Raw genomic sequence first — 17,603 nt, 5'->3', positions numbered from 1 at the left:
AACAGGCTCCTAAAACAATAAAAGCCCCTCAACAAGCAAAACCAGCGCCACAACGAGCTCTTCAGGCTCCTAAAAAAATAGAAGCCCCTCAACAAGCTAAACAGGCACCTTAACAAGGTCTTCAGGCTCCTAAAACAATAGAAGCCCCTAAACAAGCAAAACAAGCATCTCAACAAGCCTCTAAACAAGTAGTACCGTCTATGGGGACACCCTATGCAATCAAACAAAATGCTAATGGTCCAAAGAATTTTGGAGACAACAATAGTAGATTGCAGTTCTCAGTGAGGGAAGATTCATATGTGGTCAGGCACGGAACCAAGATATCATGTTTGGAAGGACCACAAATTAACTGTTCAAAAACAAAAAAATTTAGAAGCACTAAGTTAATACATGAAAATTAAAGCTAAATTCAATTTAATGTTGACAAAAACATCTCTCTTGGAGAGCTTTTGAGTTGTGACTTGTGAGGGCTATTGTTTCCATAAGGCATGGTTTGAGCCCTGAATTAATAAAAGAAACGACACCATAATTTTTTTTAAATATTTCAATTTAGTTATTTATTAAGATATAAGTTGATATATTTTTTTTTCTTAATTTAAAAAAAAATCATTTATTTTTTGATTCTGTACTAAATTTTGCAATAAGAGGAAAAAGTTCGCATATAAGATTTTTTTTCTCTGCAAATATTGTTTTGTGACAGCAATAGACTCCTACTAACAAGTTTCATAATTCCTTAACTTCACTTTGAAGCAATTCTTTGGAAATGACCCCAAAATAGGCAGCATTCATTGTGTGATTTTCAACAAAACCTCTTTCACAACTTAGGCTGTTATGATTCATTATTTGATTTGTATAAATTTTTTTCACTGGTATAAAAATGTTAACACAACCAAAATGTTTTAGGCCTCTAATAACTTCTCTTTGCTGTATGATGGCTATTGAGAAAGTGAAGCTTAGTCAAATTTATATCATTACAGGCTCCAAGTTTATGGTAATGCCTAGCCTAGCTACTAAATTCTGGTTTCTGAAACAGATTCTGAATCATCAAAATCAGAGTATTCAAACTAATGAAATAAAACATTGATCAGTCATATCAGTTCACTTTCCTCAAAATTTCTCATGAGATAGAACTTGATCACTCATTTTGCTAGCTGACCAGAAATATTGCACAACCAAACAAAGTTCATCTATATAACTTGCACATTCTTAGCTTTATACATTCTCGTATTCCTTTATCTTTATAACTAAAAAAAAAAACCATCAGGGACATTTCCGTCATTTCATAGTAACTGTCTAACTACCCCTCCATCCCACAAACACCAACCCCACTCTGCCACGTGTACAATTTCCTTCCCGCCAAAAAAAATAATTAACCAAATAAACTAACATTTCCACTCTCTTTTTACACACAAAGACTCTGTAACCAGAACCAAAAATCTTTCATCAATGACTTCCTCACTCCTGATCTCTGTCCTCCTCCTCCTTCTCTCTCCCTTCTCTCTCTCCTCCGCGGTCCCGGCCGAACCCATCCTCAAAGCGGCCGAGATTCTCTCTGATTCCGGCTACACTTCCATGGCACTAACTCTTGAACTCGCCTCACATACCCTGCTTCCACACTCTCCATCCCTCACCATCTTCGCCCCCGCCGACACCGCCTTCAATCGCTTGGGCCAGCCTCCTCTTTCTCTAATACAATACCACCTCCTCCCTCTCGCTTTCTCCTTCCAAAGCCTCAAGTCCCTCCCTTTAGGCGCCAAGATCTCGACGGTCCTCCCAAGACACTCGCTTATCGTCACTGCATCATCTTCCGATGACTGCGTCTCCTTAAACAATGTTACAGTTCGCGGGCAGCCTGTATACGATGATGGGTCGTTGATAATTTTCGGAATTGACAAGTTCTTTAACCCCTATTTTCGGTTTTCAAAGCGATTCTGGAGACAAAGTCACAATCTTGAATGTCTTGCAACCATGCCTCACAGCGAATCATCGGTGGCTTCTTTGGGTGCTTATTCGTTCCGCGAAGCTAGCGCGGCAATGAGAACCAATGGGTGCTCTATTATGGCTTCGTTTCTTGATATTCAGTTTCTTGGGTCACAAGAAAAGGCTCCTATGTTGACTGTGTTTGCGCCGGCCAATGAAGTGATAGAGGGTCATTACGGTAGCTTCAGCGAGTACGTGTCTTCGTTCTTTCATCGCCACGTCGTGCCTTGCAGGCTTTCATGGGGTGATCTGGTGAATTTGGAAGATGGCACGCTGTTGAGGACTTATTCCGAAGGGTTCACCATTAATGTCACTCGGTCCCTTGGCATGCTTTTGCTCAATGATGTTCCGGTTATCTATCCCGATATGTATTTCAGTAATTGGCTTGTTGTTCATGGCGTTGTTGATGTTTTTGAGCCACCAATGGTGACAGTGCAAGAGACGGGTCCTCCAGCAGAGGTGGCAAATCCAAAAGTGCAAGAGGCAGAACCTCCGGCAGAGGATCCAAAGCCAATATACCAATCAATTGAATCTTCAGCTGAGGTGCCAATGCATGCAGAGCAAATGAAAGATTATGACTTAGATGAAAACTCAGCTGAAGTGCCAGTGCAAACTGAGCCAATGACAGATTATGCACCTGAGGTGCCAGAGCAAATAGAAAATGAGAATTCTTCATCTAGAAATGGTGATGGTTTTGAGGCACATGCTGTAGAACACTACCACTTTTCTGTTTTTCATTAGGTCATAATTTTGTTGATAGCTTTTGCTTCTCTGTTTCATTGTGGCTTTTGTTTTTGTAATGGTTGGAATGCTTACCATAAGTCCTCTAATTCACTGTCTCAGTCTAGGTGCATGAAGTAGTATACTTCTAGTATTGTGGTGTAATGTGTTTGAGATGTTTGACTTTACTACATTGTGCCTCTAAGGGTGTACATCTGATGTAAATGAAGGGGTTCAGTTGAGAAGATGTAAAAACATTTTTTTAGAAAATAAGATCAGTTGCATTTCTTCATCTTGAATGTCTTTTACTTTTTCTTTCAGTTTCTGTGTCATTGAATTGGTTTAACTGGAAACACACTTACATGATCCACAGATTTGATAACTTTTAAGTAGTTAGTAGAGTACGAAAGATTCAAGAGTATCATATAGAATGACATAGCTGTGTAGGACATGCAGAGTGTTTCACATGCCCACTAAAATAATCCAGTGCATGATCTATTATAGGTAGATCATTCTCATTTAGTCTCCCATCATCATTGATTGCACAATCTCACCAACAGCACAATACTGTCACCCAGCATAGTGATTTCTTTCTCTGGTGATATGAATCCTAAAGAGTAAAGTGCTACAGATTGTTCTGTAGAATTCAGTCAACATCAGACTGCTTCCTTTAGATTTTGTCAAATTGCCACCTGGGCAGCCTCCTGTTCTGACTACCACATTATTACCAATTTTTAACCATCGACTTGGTTCCCAGGTTCCACTGCTGCACTACTACCAAAATTTTCAGGTGTAACCTGAAATCTGACCAATACGGTAGTGCCTTGTGAAATTTCCAGGCTCTTCTAAACCCATGTTTACTGAGAATTAACTGTTGCAGTTAAGTGAAATCACTGGTTTGAGGGCAGGGCTTCCTATTAATGAGACGGAGAACTCTACCACTGCAGATGTACCATTGAATTCCCCTCCCCCCAAAACATAAAAACAATATCTGCAGTTACAAATGATATAAATTTGACTAAGGTTCACTTTCTTAATAGCCAGGACACAACAAAGAGATATTGGTTGCATTTAACATTCTATACCAGTGAAACAAATAGAAATTATACAGCCTTCAAAATTTAGGGTCATAGTAATACACATGGAGAGGAATATTGATCAGTAAATGGCAGATTTGAATTATGGAGATGAAGATTGTTATCAAATAGCAGATTTATATCCTGAAAAGGGGGCTGATAAGTTCTGCAGCAGGGTTCTCTGCCAACCTCCATTTCATCATGAAACAAATAATCAATAGCTCTTGGAATCCTTCATTCATCTTAACGAACCAGTGGAGCTTTTCGTAGTTTATCAATCTTCTGAGCCAAAATTAGAGCGGTATCCTCCCTCCCCTCATCAAGAAGAGCTTGTTTTAGTTTACTAAACATCTGGGCTGGAGGCCGAATGCCCTTATCTAACATCTCCTGAAAGTATTTGCAAGCATCATCTAACTTGTTCTCATGGCTCAAGCTGTTGATTAATGTAGAGAACATGTGCATTCCAGGAAGGACTCCTTGGGTCTTCATCTGATCCCAAACCCTTATTGCCATATCAACTCGCTCCACATTACAAAACATCCTCACAATGATCTCATATGTACTCACAGTTGGCTCACAGCCCGGATCATTACTCATTCTCTGAAAAACGGAGTAAGCTTCTTGGGTTCTCCGAGCCTTTATCAAGTGATGTAAGATTATGTCATAGGTTCGAGAATTTGGACCAACACCACATTTTCTCATCTCATCAACCACCCTATGCACATCATACATCCGCATTGACCAACAGTAAGCCCCCACAAGAGCATTGTAAGTGGGTGCCTCCGGTACAAAACCATAAGCCTTGGATAGTTCAAAAAACTCAAGGGCTTCACTCAACCTCCTCTCAGAACCCAATCCATTAATCAAAGTACAAAATATATGCGGACTTGGCTTGCAATTCTTTGCTTCCATTTCACGGAACAACTCAAGTGCTTCATCATATTTCCTTGCCTTACAATGCGCATTGATAATTATACCATATGTCACGACATCAGGTTCAAACCCTTCATCTCTCATTTCCCTATAAACCTCATTCAACCTCAATAAATTTTGTTCTTGACCCCAGCCCTCCAACAGAATCGTGTATGACTTAATATCCGGTACAAACCTTCTCTTCTTCATTTTATCAAACACCTCTTGTGCTTTCTCAACATTTCTTGATTTGCTCAAAGTATCAATCAATCTATTATAATCTGACACTTCCAACTTCATTCCAAACTTCTCTATCTTCTCAAAAGCATCTACAGCTTCTTTAACCTTCCTCGCTCTAGCATATCTCCGTGAAATCAACGCAAATGTCTCTTTACTCAACAGCCTTTTACGCTTCATATCACTAACAAAATTCCAGACCACCTTGAACTGTTTGATCTTACCCAAAGCCTCAATCAAAGCATTATAACTCTCATTACTATATTTAAACCCCTGTTTCTTCTCAGCCCACTGAAAGAAAGATAATGCAAGAGTACCTGCATTGCTCAGCTTCTTCAAGACCTCCACAACCAGCTCCGGCGATACTTCAACCTTGGCACCATCGAGAACGGCCTCTATAGAAGAATTAGAGCCTTTTGTTAGTAATTTACAAACTTTTTCAGCGTCTTCATGGACTCTATTTCTTAAAATAACATCTGGGTCCTTGTCATTCATTTCATCAAACACTTGGCCTGCACCATCATGGAACGGTCTGTGAAAGCTAAGACAATATTTTGGCAAAGACCCACGTTGAGTTTCAATGTGAGGTTTTGAATTTTGGAGAAAAGTTTGGTCTTTGAGTGTGCTGAAAGAATCACTAGTGAGTGATCTAGTGAGAACAGTTTGAGTTGCTGGAATGTTAAGGAAAAGAAGTAAGGGATTAGAGTGTAGTCTTTTGGATGGTTTTGGTAGAAAACTGAGGAACCGAGAGAGACCCATTTGAGAAACAACGAGGTCTGAATGAAACCAATGAAGAGGAGATGAGATTGTTGATGAGAATTTGTTTCGGCGGGAAGAGTTGAAACTCTGAAAGTGTAAACACCGACGTTCGAGGAGATGGCATGAACTCACAATAAATAGGAATCCTCTCCTTGTTTTGTGGTAAATACTAAATAATAATAATAGGCTCTTGTAGTTAAAAGTTTATAATGCGGGTTTTAGGGTTTTTATAAGGTAGCAAATCACTCTATGTATAAGCTTTAAAGTACATATTTTCATTAACATTTGTTAGTATTTTTCAGTATAACCTTTTTACGGCTTCCTTAACGAGTACACAAAAATAACACCCGTCTACACAAACCATAATAATAATAATATAACATATATTGAAATCTCAATTTTATCTTTGAAAATTGACTTGATTAATTGACAATCAAAGCACTTTAAAAGGTAAGAGAGAATGGTGAACTCTTCTAGTTATGACAATTTAATTTAATAATTCAATTGTTTCAAAGAGTGGGAGATGGGGATATGAATCATAGTTATTATAATGGAGAATTGAGACTAGACATTACCACTAAATTAAGGATTTTGGCTAGTTCAAAAAGATTTAACAAAACTCTTTTATAACATATAATATATTCTAATCTTTTTTCACAACTGCTACGTTGAAAATTGTAATTGAAACTTCGCTTTCACTTGAGCTCACCAATAATACACGACATCACAATTATGAAAAACATGTTGTAAAAACTGTCGTGTATACATTTTTTGTTACAATTATTCTCCTTATGCAGGTAGCCGAAATTAACTGTGAGACTAAAACCACATTTATGGTGACAACATTAGCTTAAACTTCGCTTAGGAATCAATGAGAAGCCATCAATTGTAACAACTGCTTCTGCTGCTCGTTTTTCACAGTTCCTCCCTTCTAGCCATTAAAAACCTAGAGGTCGCTTTGTGAGAGAGAGAGAGAGATGAAATCAATACAATAAATTGGAATTCAAAGAATGAACTTCTACTATAGCATTCAAAAGAGTGCGCAATACAATGTGTTGAGTGGTAGAACATACATCAGCATGCAAATGGCAGCACAGAGAGGGAGATCCTCTTATTGATTGAAAGGCTTAGTGGCTCTAAAATAATACTAGCCCCCAAGCTGTAATACAGCCCAAAACCTCAAGTGAATTCACTTTCTTCCATTCAACTCTGCCCTGCTATAAACTCTAGTAAAGCCTCTGACCGTAGAACTTGAAACAATTTAGGCTCAATTTCCAAAGAATGCATCTCAAATTGATGTCAGTCTTCAAACCGGTCAGGATTTCAGAAGCACACAAAATGCACCTCATTTCAAAAGATTTTTCTTTGACTTGGGCATCTTCATTTGCACTGATTCAACTGTGAATTCCAGTCATCAACAAGGCCTGTGATGGTCTCTTCAAACTTCTTCGCTTGAAACCCAGGCTTCATAACATTGACATCACCCCATTGGGAGCAAGGATCCATCCACCACCTCTTCCGCCCAGAGCACCATGCTCCCGGGACAGCTTGGTTATGCCCACGCTTGAGAATCTTTTCATCAACCATGTCCAACACAGGGTCACCTTTGCGGAATTGTCTAGCAAACGCAGCTCCACTTTCGATCATTTGATTGAAATCAGAGATATTGAGGAAGTGGGGTTCCATCTTCGGGGGATTATCCCAGATCATATATCTCAAATCACTGTTCACAGTCGTGTTCATAAACTCTGGTGAATTGCAAATGACAGAGTGAAAGTATCCTTCTTCGGACAGCACTGCATTAGTAAAGTACATGAGAAGGGTACGGGGTAGGTTATCCCAACCAAGTATGCAATATTCCAGGAAGGATCGACTCAGGATGACCCATGGGGAACCTGCAAAGTAAGATAATTGAATATAGTATTCCCACAAGTATAATGCATATCCATACATGTAAATTTTTTGCTGCATAAATAGCCTAATATAGAGAATAGACTTTGCCTGTGAATACTTTGAAAGCATCAGGTGTTTTACGCTTCTCTGTGGCATGAAAAATTTGACTCCTCCTGGCTAAATATAAACCTGGGTCAACTACAATGGGATGAAACCGTTGAGATCTGCACCAAAAATTAGACCAACATAAAGATTGGACTAAGTTTAAGCCCTTTCAAATTAGCTACTAAAATTAGTGAAAAGGGTTTGCCTACTCTTTCCATCCAAGGTCACTGGTGTGATCAATGAAATTGAGGTCTCTACTGACAGAGGAGAACACGTGGGACAGGTCTGAAAGTAGCAAACAGAAGCCTTCATCAGAACATAAGAATAAACTATGAAGAAAAACTGGACAAGCAAAAAAAAATTAAGAGAGATATTGACAAAATAAGAGAAAAATGCCCAGGATAGTTTAGAGAATGCTGTTAAAATGTAGTAAAAAAAAAAAAAAAAACCAATTTTTTTTGAAAGGGTAGAGGGAGGCGACCAGTGTGGCTTCCCTACCTGGGTGTGACTATAGTAGCACCCTACCCGCTCTCGGACAAGACCCCATACTCCCGGTCTGTGAGAAACTCACTTATTATTCTTTTGGACCGTTTGTGATGGAGATGAGATATAAGAAGCACAAACACACAGCTAGATATAAGAAGCACCAACATACAATGTAGTATGTTACACCTTGAAGGATATATTAGTTGAGGACACATGCCAGGGTTATAATACCATAAAACTTGAAAAATCAATAAGCCATGAGCTCCCTAGGCAAACTTTGGGACAGAACAATCAATTCCAATCTCAAAGAAAGATAGATAATTCTTTGGAAAAAAAATGCCATCCATGTACATAGGTAATACAACAGGTAAAAAAAAATTATACATGGAAAGTACAATGATCAAGTAAAAAATAGATAATTCTATCCATACACTCAGAGAAAAAGAGGTGAATCCTTGCCTCACTAGGACTAAAATACTTGGGGGAAAATTTTGCCTAAGAGAACCCATCACTTGCATCAGGATCTAGGACAGCTATCTGTTATAATGTATTTGTGCCTATACTTAAGATATGCTCAAAGAATTGGGTATCAAGTGGGTGATTTGAAAATCTCTAGGATCATAACATTCTTTGATGCAGGACAAAGGGTGGAAAATCAGCAGATTCTGCGGGGTGAAGCCTAGGATTTGTCCTATACTCCTATTCTTATTTTCTTTTCCCTTATATCTATGTTTTACCCTTTGTCCTGCCATCCATGTACACAGGTAATACAACAGGTACACAAAAAGTATACATGGAAAGTACAATGATCAAGTAAAAAATAGATAATTCTATCCGTACACTCAGAGAAAAAGAGGTGAATTCTTGCCTCACTAGGACTTAAATACTTGGGGGAAAATTTTGCCTAAGAGAACCCATCACTTGCATCAGGATCTAGGACAGCTATCTGTTATAATGTATTTGTGCCTAAACTTAAGATATGCTCAAAGAATTGGGTATCAAGTGGGTGATTTGAAAATCTCTAAGATCATAACATTCTTTGATGCAGGACAAAGGGTGGAAAATCAGCAGATTCTAGGGGGCGAAGCCTAGGATTTGTCCTATTCTAATTTTCTTTTCCCTTATATCTATGTTTTACCCTCTGTCCTGCATCATTCTCACTAAGACAAGAACTTAAATCCGCAATGGGTTATGAAAAATATGATGAGGGCCCTGGGATCTCTCATTAGTCCATTAGTGCCTTTGCAGGTACTTCCTCTATTTTCTGTTCTCTATCTATAAATTTCCAGCTCCATCCTTATCCTATGATATCATATAACAGAATATGTTCTCTTTTAGCAACTTTCTCTTCAGATTAGAAGCAAGGGAGTCATGAGTAATAAAATCCTTTCTATTGCAAAGATAATCATTAACCTTCACAGTCAAGAGAAAAATATTGATAAAAAAGTCTTTAAGAGCACAGATTAAGACACAGTTTTTGGACGAAGATATTGACAAAAAAGTCTTAAGACAACAGATTGATAGACAGTTTCAACAAACGTATTGAAAAGAAAGTCTTTTAAGAACGCCCAGGACAGTTTCAACAAATCCATCTCTCTCTTGCAAAAATCATTCATTTATGATTTCAGCCATGACAAACATATTGACTAGTTTTTAAGACCACAAATTAATATACAGTTTTTCCACAAAGATATTGACAAGAAATTCTTTTAGACCACAGATTGATGTACAGTTTTTTTGGAAAATTTATTGAAAGGAGAAATCCTTAAGACCACATAGTGATATATAGCTCTATTTGAGGAAACTTTTCATGACAGAACCGGCATTGATAATATGCAGCTTTTATCATTGGAGTTACATTTGATTTCAACATTTTACCGGGTACCAACTCACTGATCCTTTTCCAGACTTCAGAGTACCTCTCCCCCCCCCCCCCCACCCCAACCTACATATCAAAATGCCAATATATATATATATATATATATATATTGTAAAATATGTTTTATTTCCCGTTTGATAAATTTCAGCTACAGCAACAAGACAGTATCTTAAACACTGCATTCTATCAACTTGTTATCTTATTGTTGTTGCTTCAGCCAGGAAACTCCTTTGCCCAAAGGATAGCCCTCCATCTTTAACTACACCCTAAAGTGACAAAAGAATCAAAAGATACATTCAGAAACTTCAAAGTTCCATATCGCTCGAATCTCTACAAAACAAAATAGTTCAATGCTACAAACTAAAGCCTCTCAACCCATTAAATGGCGGTTCAAATGGAATGCACCAAAATAAAATCTTCAGTCCAACTAGGGAAAATAAGATTTGATGTTTTACAGGACATGCTTGATTTCAGAATTAACACCCTTGAGTACCAAGTCTAAACTAAAAGCAACCCAAATTGGCATCAAAGACCACCTCAACATTTGACTACTTTACATACAACACAAATCAGAAAAGTCGAGACATCAAAATTATAAGTTTCAACACCCTAAGAAATAACTAGTAGATTGACCATATACTAAATATCCATTTTGTCAATAAAACTCAGCTCTAAAAAAACAGTTGGTCTGCATCACAAATATTATTTCCAAAACAAGACACCTTGGAAATTTTATTGTGGGAAAGCGAGAATAATCACCATGACCTGAAACAGTGGACTGCAATGCAGAAAAGGAGGGGTGCAACGTGATGGCTTCCTATGAGGTCACCCATCCAACTGCACTATTGCACAAGTACACTTAACTACAAAGTAATCATGGGATCTCATGGACAAGTGGCCATAAATCTGCACACTAAAAAAATTCTGAAAAATAACACTCCAGGCAGTAAAAGGTAGGAGAAGCACTTTGCATCCATAATACACACAAAATAGCCTACAAACCTCGTGCATCTACAAACCAAAGCACAAGTGAATCTGAAGTTCAAGAACACACTCAAGAATCAAGATCTTAACAACTAATATCTGGAGTTCCCAAAAAAAATACTCCAGATCTTACAAAATCTGAGTTTCAAGAACGTGATGTGCAAAAATGTAAAACAAAGTGCTTTAACATCCATTGCATGGTTTGTATGGCCTCAATTCAATACTCTGTGTCCTAGCAAAAATACATGTGCTTAAGTGGGATTGGTTCACCAAAGGGCAAGACTTCAAGTCTTCAACATAAGTTTCAAATTACATAGGCTGATAATTTAATGTGCTTTAGGAACAGATATTATATGAGGACCATAATCACATCTTAATTTCTTAAAGTCCTTTGACTGATTCCAAATTCATCTCAGAACCAAAATCACTTTTTTTTTCCCTTTTTTAATCATTTCAACAACATAACAAGGGCTTTCACTAGGATAGGCTTCAAAAAATCAGCTCTAATTGTCTTACAAAATGAAAATCGGCTATGGTGAATGTGTGAGTAGGTTAAACACTTTTAGGTATTTCATTGGTTCATAAGAGTAGCCAAATTCATCAAAAGGTACCTAAAAAAATCTGGGTCTATATTGATAAGAATAAGAAGAATTTTAATGAATCCATTGCACAGCATGAAAAAATGACTACAAATACAGACAAAAGGCATTATGATTTGCTTGTTCCTGAATATATTTTATCCCCTAAGCGTCATAGGAATTGAGACTTCTAGTTTGTTTCAGTGCTAGGAATAAAAACAGTATGCATAGAATTACACTATTTTGCAATGGAAATAAGGTCATAAATAAAATTGTGATTACAATCAAATTTTGAATTAAAATATAAATAAAAATCTTGATAGAGATAAAAATAAACTAATTAAATTAACTAATTAAATTAAAGTTTCTTCTTTGGCCCAATTATCAACTAGAACATTATCTTGTATGAATGGCTATTGGTTTGATACCATATAATGGAAGCCATTTCGGTGTGGTAAGGATTCATATGTATCCACAAGCAAACTACCCAACAGTAAACAGACAAAGCAAGAGAAACATCAACTTTAATCCCAACTCCTCTTCCTATTCAATAAACTTTTGTAACCGTTTTAAGTTTTAGCATGGTTGAAACTTTCTACTTGATAAAGCTTGTGAAGACTTGGCTCAACCATGTCCTCACCTTTAAGCTATTTGCAGAAACCAAGTCCTTAAAGATTCTCATAGAAAGCTAGCCTATTCAAAAATTTCATAGAACTATGGACTTGCCTCTAGCCGGTATAATCTACAGTCAACTAACCTTACCTGCCAGATTCAGTTGCTGAGCAATCTCGAGGCATTCACCCCTAACGAGCTAAATAGTCTATGCTCATTCTATTCTATTAAAGTCATAATCTTTGTTACCCCCAAATTTGCTACCTTAATTGAACTGAAACTTAACAAAAATTGGATCAAAAAAACTTAAACCAATCTTATAACGTTTCCTAAAAGCTCCACCAATCAATACTTGTACTAAAAAACAGTAAAAAAAAAGAAGAAGGAAACACACCCACCAAAGTAAATTCCTCAACTTTCTCAAAAAAACAAAACACAAACACAACCAAAACCAAAACCCAATACTCCAAAAAACACAAACATTAGAGATTACCGAATTGGCAAATTTGGCATATTACCATCCTGAGTGACAAGTGGGTAATCCTGTGCACTCAAAGTCACAAACCAATTCCACCCGCCATCCAATCTCAACAGTATCGCCGCCGCGCGCAGAGTTATCGCAATTTTCGAAGCACCCATGTACGTAACCCGATCGGACTTCCCGACAACGTCGACATTCCCGAAAACCCGGATGGCCGGGACCGCTTTGAGCTGAGAGACCAGGCGGCGCCTCTCTTCGTCCGCGGACTCGGCGGAGAGGTGGAGGAGGTACCGGTTGCGCGGGTGGTAGACGGCGAGGAGTAACCGGAGGATCCGGTCGCCGTCGTTGCTGTTTCCGGTGATGAAGTACGCGAAGGAAGGAGGGTAGTGAGAGCCGTGGTGGATTGCGGAAGGGAAGGGTTTTGGGGACGTGAAGGTGGAGAGAGAAGTGAGTAAGAGGAGGAGGAGGAGAGAGAGTAATGCGGCTATGAAGAGAGTGAAAAGCCATCGTTTTTCAGCTCCCATCATAACCATTTCGGTGTTTTGGTTTTCTGGGTTTGGTTTGTTTTGGTGTTTTGGGAGGTGGGTTTCGTTTTGTTTTTTATTTTGATTTTTTTTTTTTTTTTTTTTTGTTTTTTGTTTTCTGAAAGTGAATCTGAGATAGATTGGGAAAATGGGTTTGCTTTTGTTTTTGCTTTTGTGTTTTGTTTTTTGATGTGTGAAAAGTGAGAAAAAAATTTGGTATATTTGGTTAATGTGTGAAATGTGATAGTGAAAGGTCCTCTAATTCTGTTTATGGTGTTTGATATGGGACTCTTGACTGATGGGTGTGTGTAGTAATGGTGGAGAATGGACTTTTCAGGTTTAATTTTGTGTGAGAATTGAAGAATTTTTGGACAGTTTGTGTTTGTTGTGGTGGTTGTCTTTTTCTTTGTCTTTGAATGCCGGGATTGGATTTGGGGCTTTCTGAATTTGAAACTGGTAATTTGCAATTTTGGGTTTGATACGTCTGCATCAACAACATATTGGTGCCAAAAATGCCAATGTGAATAAGCAGGAGGTGTGTGGGTAACACTTTTTTTTTTTCTTGTTTACCCAATGAAAAATAAAAGGTACAAAAAGTGTTTTGATGCAAGTGTGTAACCCTCTTACTCTCCCTCAAGGCGCGTGGTACAAAGAAAAAAAATGTGAAATAAGATTTTTTTATACTATATATAGTCCATATATATATAGTCAAAGATAAAATCTAATTAAAATCCTCGATTAGTATACAATTTTGTACCATATATTTCTTTTTAATTTTGGTGCTAAATGAGTTATTCAATACAAAATACGATAATTTATTTTTTTCTAAATTTTAATACATAAATTTAAACCATTGTAAGAATCGAGAGATCCTACACGCTAAAACTTAAAAATTTTCCATATATAAATATAAATAAATAAAGTCAAAGTTCAAAGAAAATCTAATCAGAATTCTTAATTAGTGTCCAATTTTTTCTATGTGTCTCTAATTTCTTCTTAGTTTTAGTGCCAAATGAGTTATTCAACACAAAATATGAGAAGTTAATTTTTTTAATTTAAATACATGAATTTACATCACTGTGAGAACCATAGGGTCTAACATGTTAAAACTGTTCTTTTTTTTAGAAGAAAAAATAGAAAGATATATATAAAGTCAAAACTCAGAGAAAATCCAATTAGAATCCTCAATTAGTATCCAAATTTATGTCATGTGTCTCTAATTTCTTCTTAATTTTGGTGTCAAATGAGTTATTCAACCCAAAATTCAAAGAGATTATTTTTTTTAATTTTAATACATGAATTTACATCATTGTGAGAACCGAGAGTCCAACACGTTAAAATTTAAAGTGAAATGATGTAATATCAAAACTTAATAATTAAGATAAAAATTATGTGATATGATATCAAAACTTTTATTCATTTTAAAGTCATAATCTTTTTTCTTTGATTTAAAATGATGTGATATCAAAACTTAATACTTATGATTATATACTATATAAAAACAATTGAGTTATAATCCATAAATGTGAAAATTGGTTATCTTCTTTATGTATTAATTTTTTTTTTTTTTTTGTGTTTTTTGTTTTCTGAAAGTGAATCTGAGATAGATTGGGAAAATGGGTTTGCTTTTGTTTTTGCTTTTGTGTTTTGTTTTTTGATGTGTGAAAAGTGAGAAAAAAATTTGGTATATTTGGTTAATGTGTGAAATGTGATAGTGAAAGGTCCTCTAATTCTGTTTATGGTGTTTGATATGGGACTCTTGACTGATGGGTGTGTGTAGTAATGGTGGAGAATGGACTTTTCAGGTTTAATTTTGTGTGAGAATTGAAGAATTTTTGGACAGTTTGTGTTTGTTGTGGTGGTTGTTGTCTTTTTCTTTGTCTTTGAATGCCGGGATTGGATTTGGGGCTTTCTGAATTTGAAACTGGTAATTTGCAATTTTGGGTTTGATACGTCTGCATCAACAACATATTGGTGCCAAAAATGCCAATGTGAATAAGTAGGAGGTGTGTGGGTAACACTTTTTTTTTTTTCTTGTTTACCCAATGAAAAATAAAAGGTACAAAAAGTGTTTTGATGCAAGTGTGTAACCCTCTTACTCTCCCTCAAGGCGCGTGGTTCAAAGAAAAAAAAAAGTGAAATAAGATTTTTTTATACTATATATAATTATATATATAGTCAAAGATAAAATCTAATTAAAATCCTCGATTAGTATACAATTTTGTACCATATATTTCTTTTTAATTTTGGTGCTAAATGAGTTATTCAATACAAAATACGATAAATTATTTTTTCCTAAATTTTAATACATGAATTTAAACCATTGTAAGAATCGAGAGATCCTACACGCTAAAACTTAAAAATTTTCCATATATAAATATAAATAAATAAAGTCAAAGTTCAAAGAAAATCTAATCAGAATTCTTAATTAGTGTCCAATTTTTTCTATGTGTCCCTAATTTCTTCTTAGTTTTAGTGCCAAATGAGTTATTCAACACAAAATATGAGAAGTTAATTTTTTTAATTTAAATACATGAATTTACATCACTGTGAGAACCATAGGGTCTAACACGTTAAAACTGTTCTTTTTTTTAGAAGAAAAAATAGAACGATATATATAAAGTCAAAACTCAGAGAAAATCCAATTATAATCCTCAATTAGTATCCAAATTTATGTCATGTGTCTCTAATTTCTTCTTAATTTTGGTGTCAAATGAGTTATTCAACACAAAATTCAAAGAGATTATTTTTTTTAATTTTAATACATGAATTTACATCATTGTGAGAACCGAGAGTCCAACACGTTAAAATTTAAAGTGAAATGATGTAATATCAAAACTTAATAATTAAGATAAAAATTATGTGATATGATATCAAAACTTCTATTCATTTTAAAGTCATAATCTTTTTTCTTTGATTTAAAATGATGTGATATCAAAACTTAATACTTATGATTATATACTATATAAAAACAATTGAGTTATAATCCATAAATGTGAAAATTGGTTATCTTCTTTATGTATTAACTGTTTACACTCACATTAATCATTAAAATAATTTAGGTTGGATTAAACTTTATCATCATAATTTAAATCACTGCATTGATTTTATTAAAAACAAATATCTATGATTTATTGAGAAATGTTTGTTTATACAGTGGGTAGCAAAAAGGAATGACACTCCTCTTCCGGTACATGAGGCTCTTCCTTTTGCGGGAAAACTTTGCAAGCTCACAATTTGAAATTAAATCAATTCAAAGTTTAGCATGAATTGCCTATCATCGGAGATTAATCCCACCTTAGTGATTTCCCAATTTGTCAATGCATTCACTAATCCAGCATTTTCAAATGTCAAAATTACCTCTAATCTAATTACATAATCTTTATTCTTAGAAAACAAATAAATAATATGGTTAAAATTGTAATTCAACAAAATTAAAAAAAAAAACTACCAAAGAAATTTTTTTTCCTAAAAATTAGCACACTATCTATTTATATATGAGAAATGCTATAACAATTCTCTCTCTCTCTCTCTCTCTCTCTCTATATATATATATATATTACGCACGTTTGATATATTTTACTAGCACACACTAAACTGAACAATTTACTCCATTTCAAATCCTAACTTTTAGTTTCTTAAAAATTCATTATAGTATAACCTCACTAACAATAGATAAATTCAAATTAAAAAATTACATCAAACTTAAAATTAAAAAGAGCCCCACCATTCATTACACGAGCAAAGCACCTGTGATGAGGCTAGTATGTATAATAATTAATTTTTCTTTTTCTTTTCTTTTCTTTTTTGAGAAGAGTATAATAGTTAATCCAAATGATGAAAGAGAGTTCTTAATCAATGGAGTGGACAATATAAATTCAAATCCTATTAAATTTATCAAAATTGCCACATATAATTATAATCAATGCATACGTTGCCAAGCACACTATTATTATTTTATCTTTAGATTTATAATATTTTTAATTGAAAATTTGAATGGTGAGGAAGCTATCCCAAAAGAAAGGAACAGTGTGGGGTTGTGTTTATGATTAAGGAGTGGTGGGCACGCACTTTTTGGGGAGTTGGTGGAGCTGGTTGGTGTGTTCTTCTAGAAATAGGATTTTGCTACTTCCAGTCAGAGGAGATTTTGGAAATAGCAAGTTCATTGATGGAAAATATCAAATAGGTCAAATCGGGTGACAGTGACGTGTCGTGATGCTCTGAAATTAGTAAAAGTAATAATTATTAGTATTATTTTTTAAGGTTCGGTTAATGTGTGCCTTAAGAGTACATATTAATAAAATCCTATTTTTTATAATCTCTATTACTAGTATATATTATAATCCTCGGTTAGTGCATGGTAGGTTTGTGATGACC

The 17,603-nt window shown here is 35.5% G+C and overlaps 3 protein-coding genes across 5 annotated transcripts; 1 reads left to right on the top strand and 2 right to left on the bottom strand.

The window, feature by feature from the left end:
• The first annotated feature begins 1,295 nt into the window (after nt 1–1,295).
• LOC112025500 (putative fasciclin-like arabinogalactan protein 20) lies at nt 1,296–2,889 on the top strand. The gene has a single exon (XM_024058175.2). It carries the CDS (start codon nt 1,447–1,449, stop codon nt 2,719–2,721), a length of 1,275 nt encoding a protein of 424 aa, XP_023913943.2. The 5' UTR covers nt 1,296–1,446; the 3' UTR covers nt 2,722–2,889.
• Nucleotides 2,890–3,704: 815 nt separating this feature from the next.
• LOC112025512 (pentatricopeptide repeat-containing protein At1g71060, mitochondrial) lies at nt 3,705–5,964 on the bottom strand. Its single transcript, XM_024058191.2, has one exon. It carries the CDS (start codon nt 5,682–5,684, stop codon nt 4,020–4,022), a length of 1,665 nt encoding a protein of 554 aa, XP_023913959.2. The 5' UTR covers nt 5,685–5,964; the 3' UTR covers nt 3,705–4,019.
• A 327-nt stretch (nt 5,965–6,291) lies between these two features.
• LOC112025513 (beta-glucuronosyltransferase GlcAT14A) lies at nt 6,292–13,756 on the bottom strand. 3 transcript variants are annotated; one of them, XR_002884258.2, is made up of 5 exons: nt 12,740–13,756; nt 7,892–7,967; nt 7,686–7,801; nt 6,758–7,579; nt 6,292–6,640 (listed from the first exon to the last, which is right to left on the bottom strand). XR_002884258.2 is itself a non-coding variant. In XM_024058192.2 (4 exons), exons 1-4 carry the CDS (start codon nt 13,233–13,235, stop codon nt 7,065–7,067), a joined length of 1,203 nt encoding a protein of 400 aa, XP_023913960.1. In that variant the 5' UTR covers nt 13,236–13,756; the 3' UTR covers nt 6,681–7,064. The 3 variants fall into 3 exon arrangements, 1 of the variants encoding a protein (XP_023913960.1); XR_010623965.1 differs by having other exon boundaries at nt 6,292–6,630; XM_024058192.2 differs by lacking the exon at nt 6,292–6,640 and having other exon boundaries at nt 6,681–7,579.
• Between the last annotated feature and the right edge of the window lie 3,847 nt (nt 13,757–17,603).

The sequence above is a fragment of the Quercus suber genome, unplaced genomic scaffold, assembly GCF_002906115.3.
Source record: "Quercus suber isolate HL8 unplaced genomic scaffold, Cork oak 2.0 scaffold_384, whole genome shotgun sequence".
Classification (NCBI taxonomy): Eukaryota; Viridiplantae; Streptophyta; class Magnoliopsida; order Fagales; family Fagaceae; genus Quercus; species Quercus suber.
The sequence above is the reverse complement of the archived record's forward strand: the minus strand, read 5'-3'. Positions and strand labels throughout refer to the sequence as shown.

Excerpts from the sequence above, each read along its gene's own strand:
- LOC112025500 (XM_024058175.2), top strand. The coding sequence starts at position 1,447 with ATGACTTCCTCACTCCTGATCTCTGTCCTCCTCCTCCTTCTCTCTCCC.
- LOC112025512 (XM_024058191.2), bottom strand. The coding sequence starts at position 5,684 with ATGGGTCTCTCTCGGTTCCTCAGTTTTCTACCAAAACCATCCAAAAGA.
- LOC112025513 (XM_024058192.2), bottom strand. The coding sequence starts at position 13,235 with ATGGTTATGATGGGAGCTGAAAAACGATGGCTTTTCACTCTCTTCATA. Across the intron at positions 7,968-12,739 it reads CCCACTTGTCACTCAGGATG|ACCTGTCCCACGTGTTCTCC; the intron begins GTAATATGCCAA and ends TGCTACTTTCAG. Across the intron at positions 7,802-7,891 it reads AGTGACCTTGGATGGAAAGA|ATCTCAACGGTTTCATCCCA; the intron begins GTAGGCAAACCC and ends TTTTTGGTGCAG.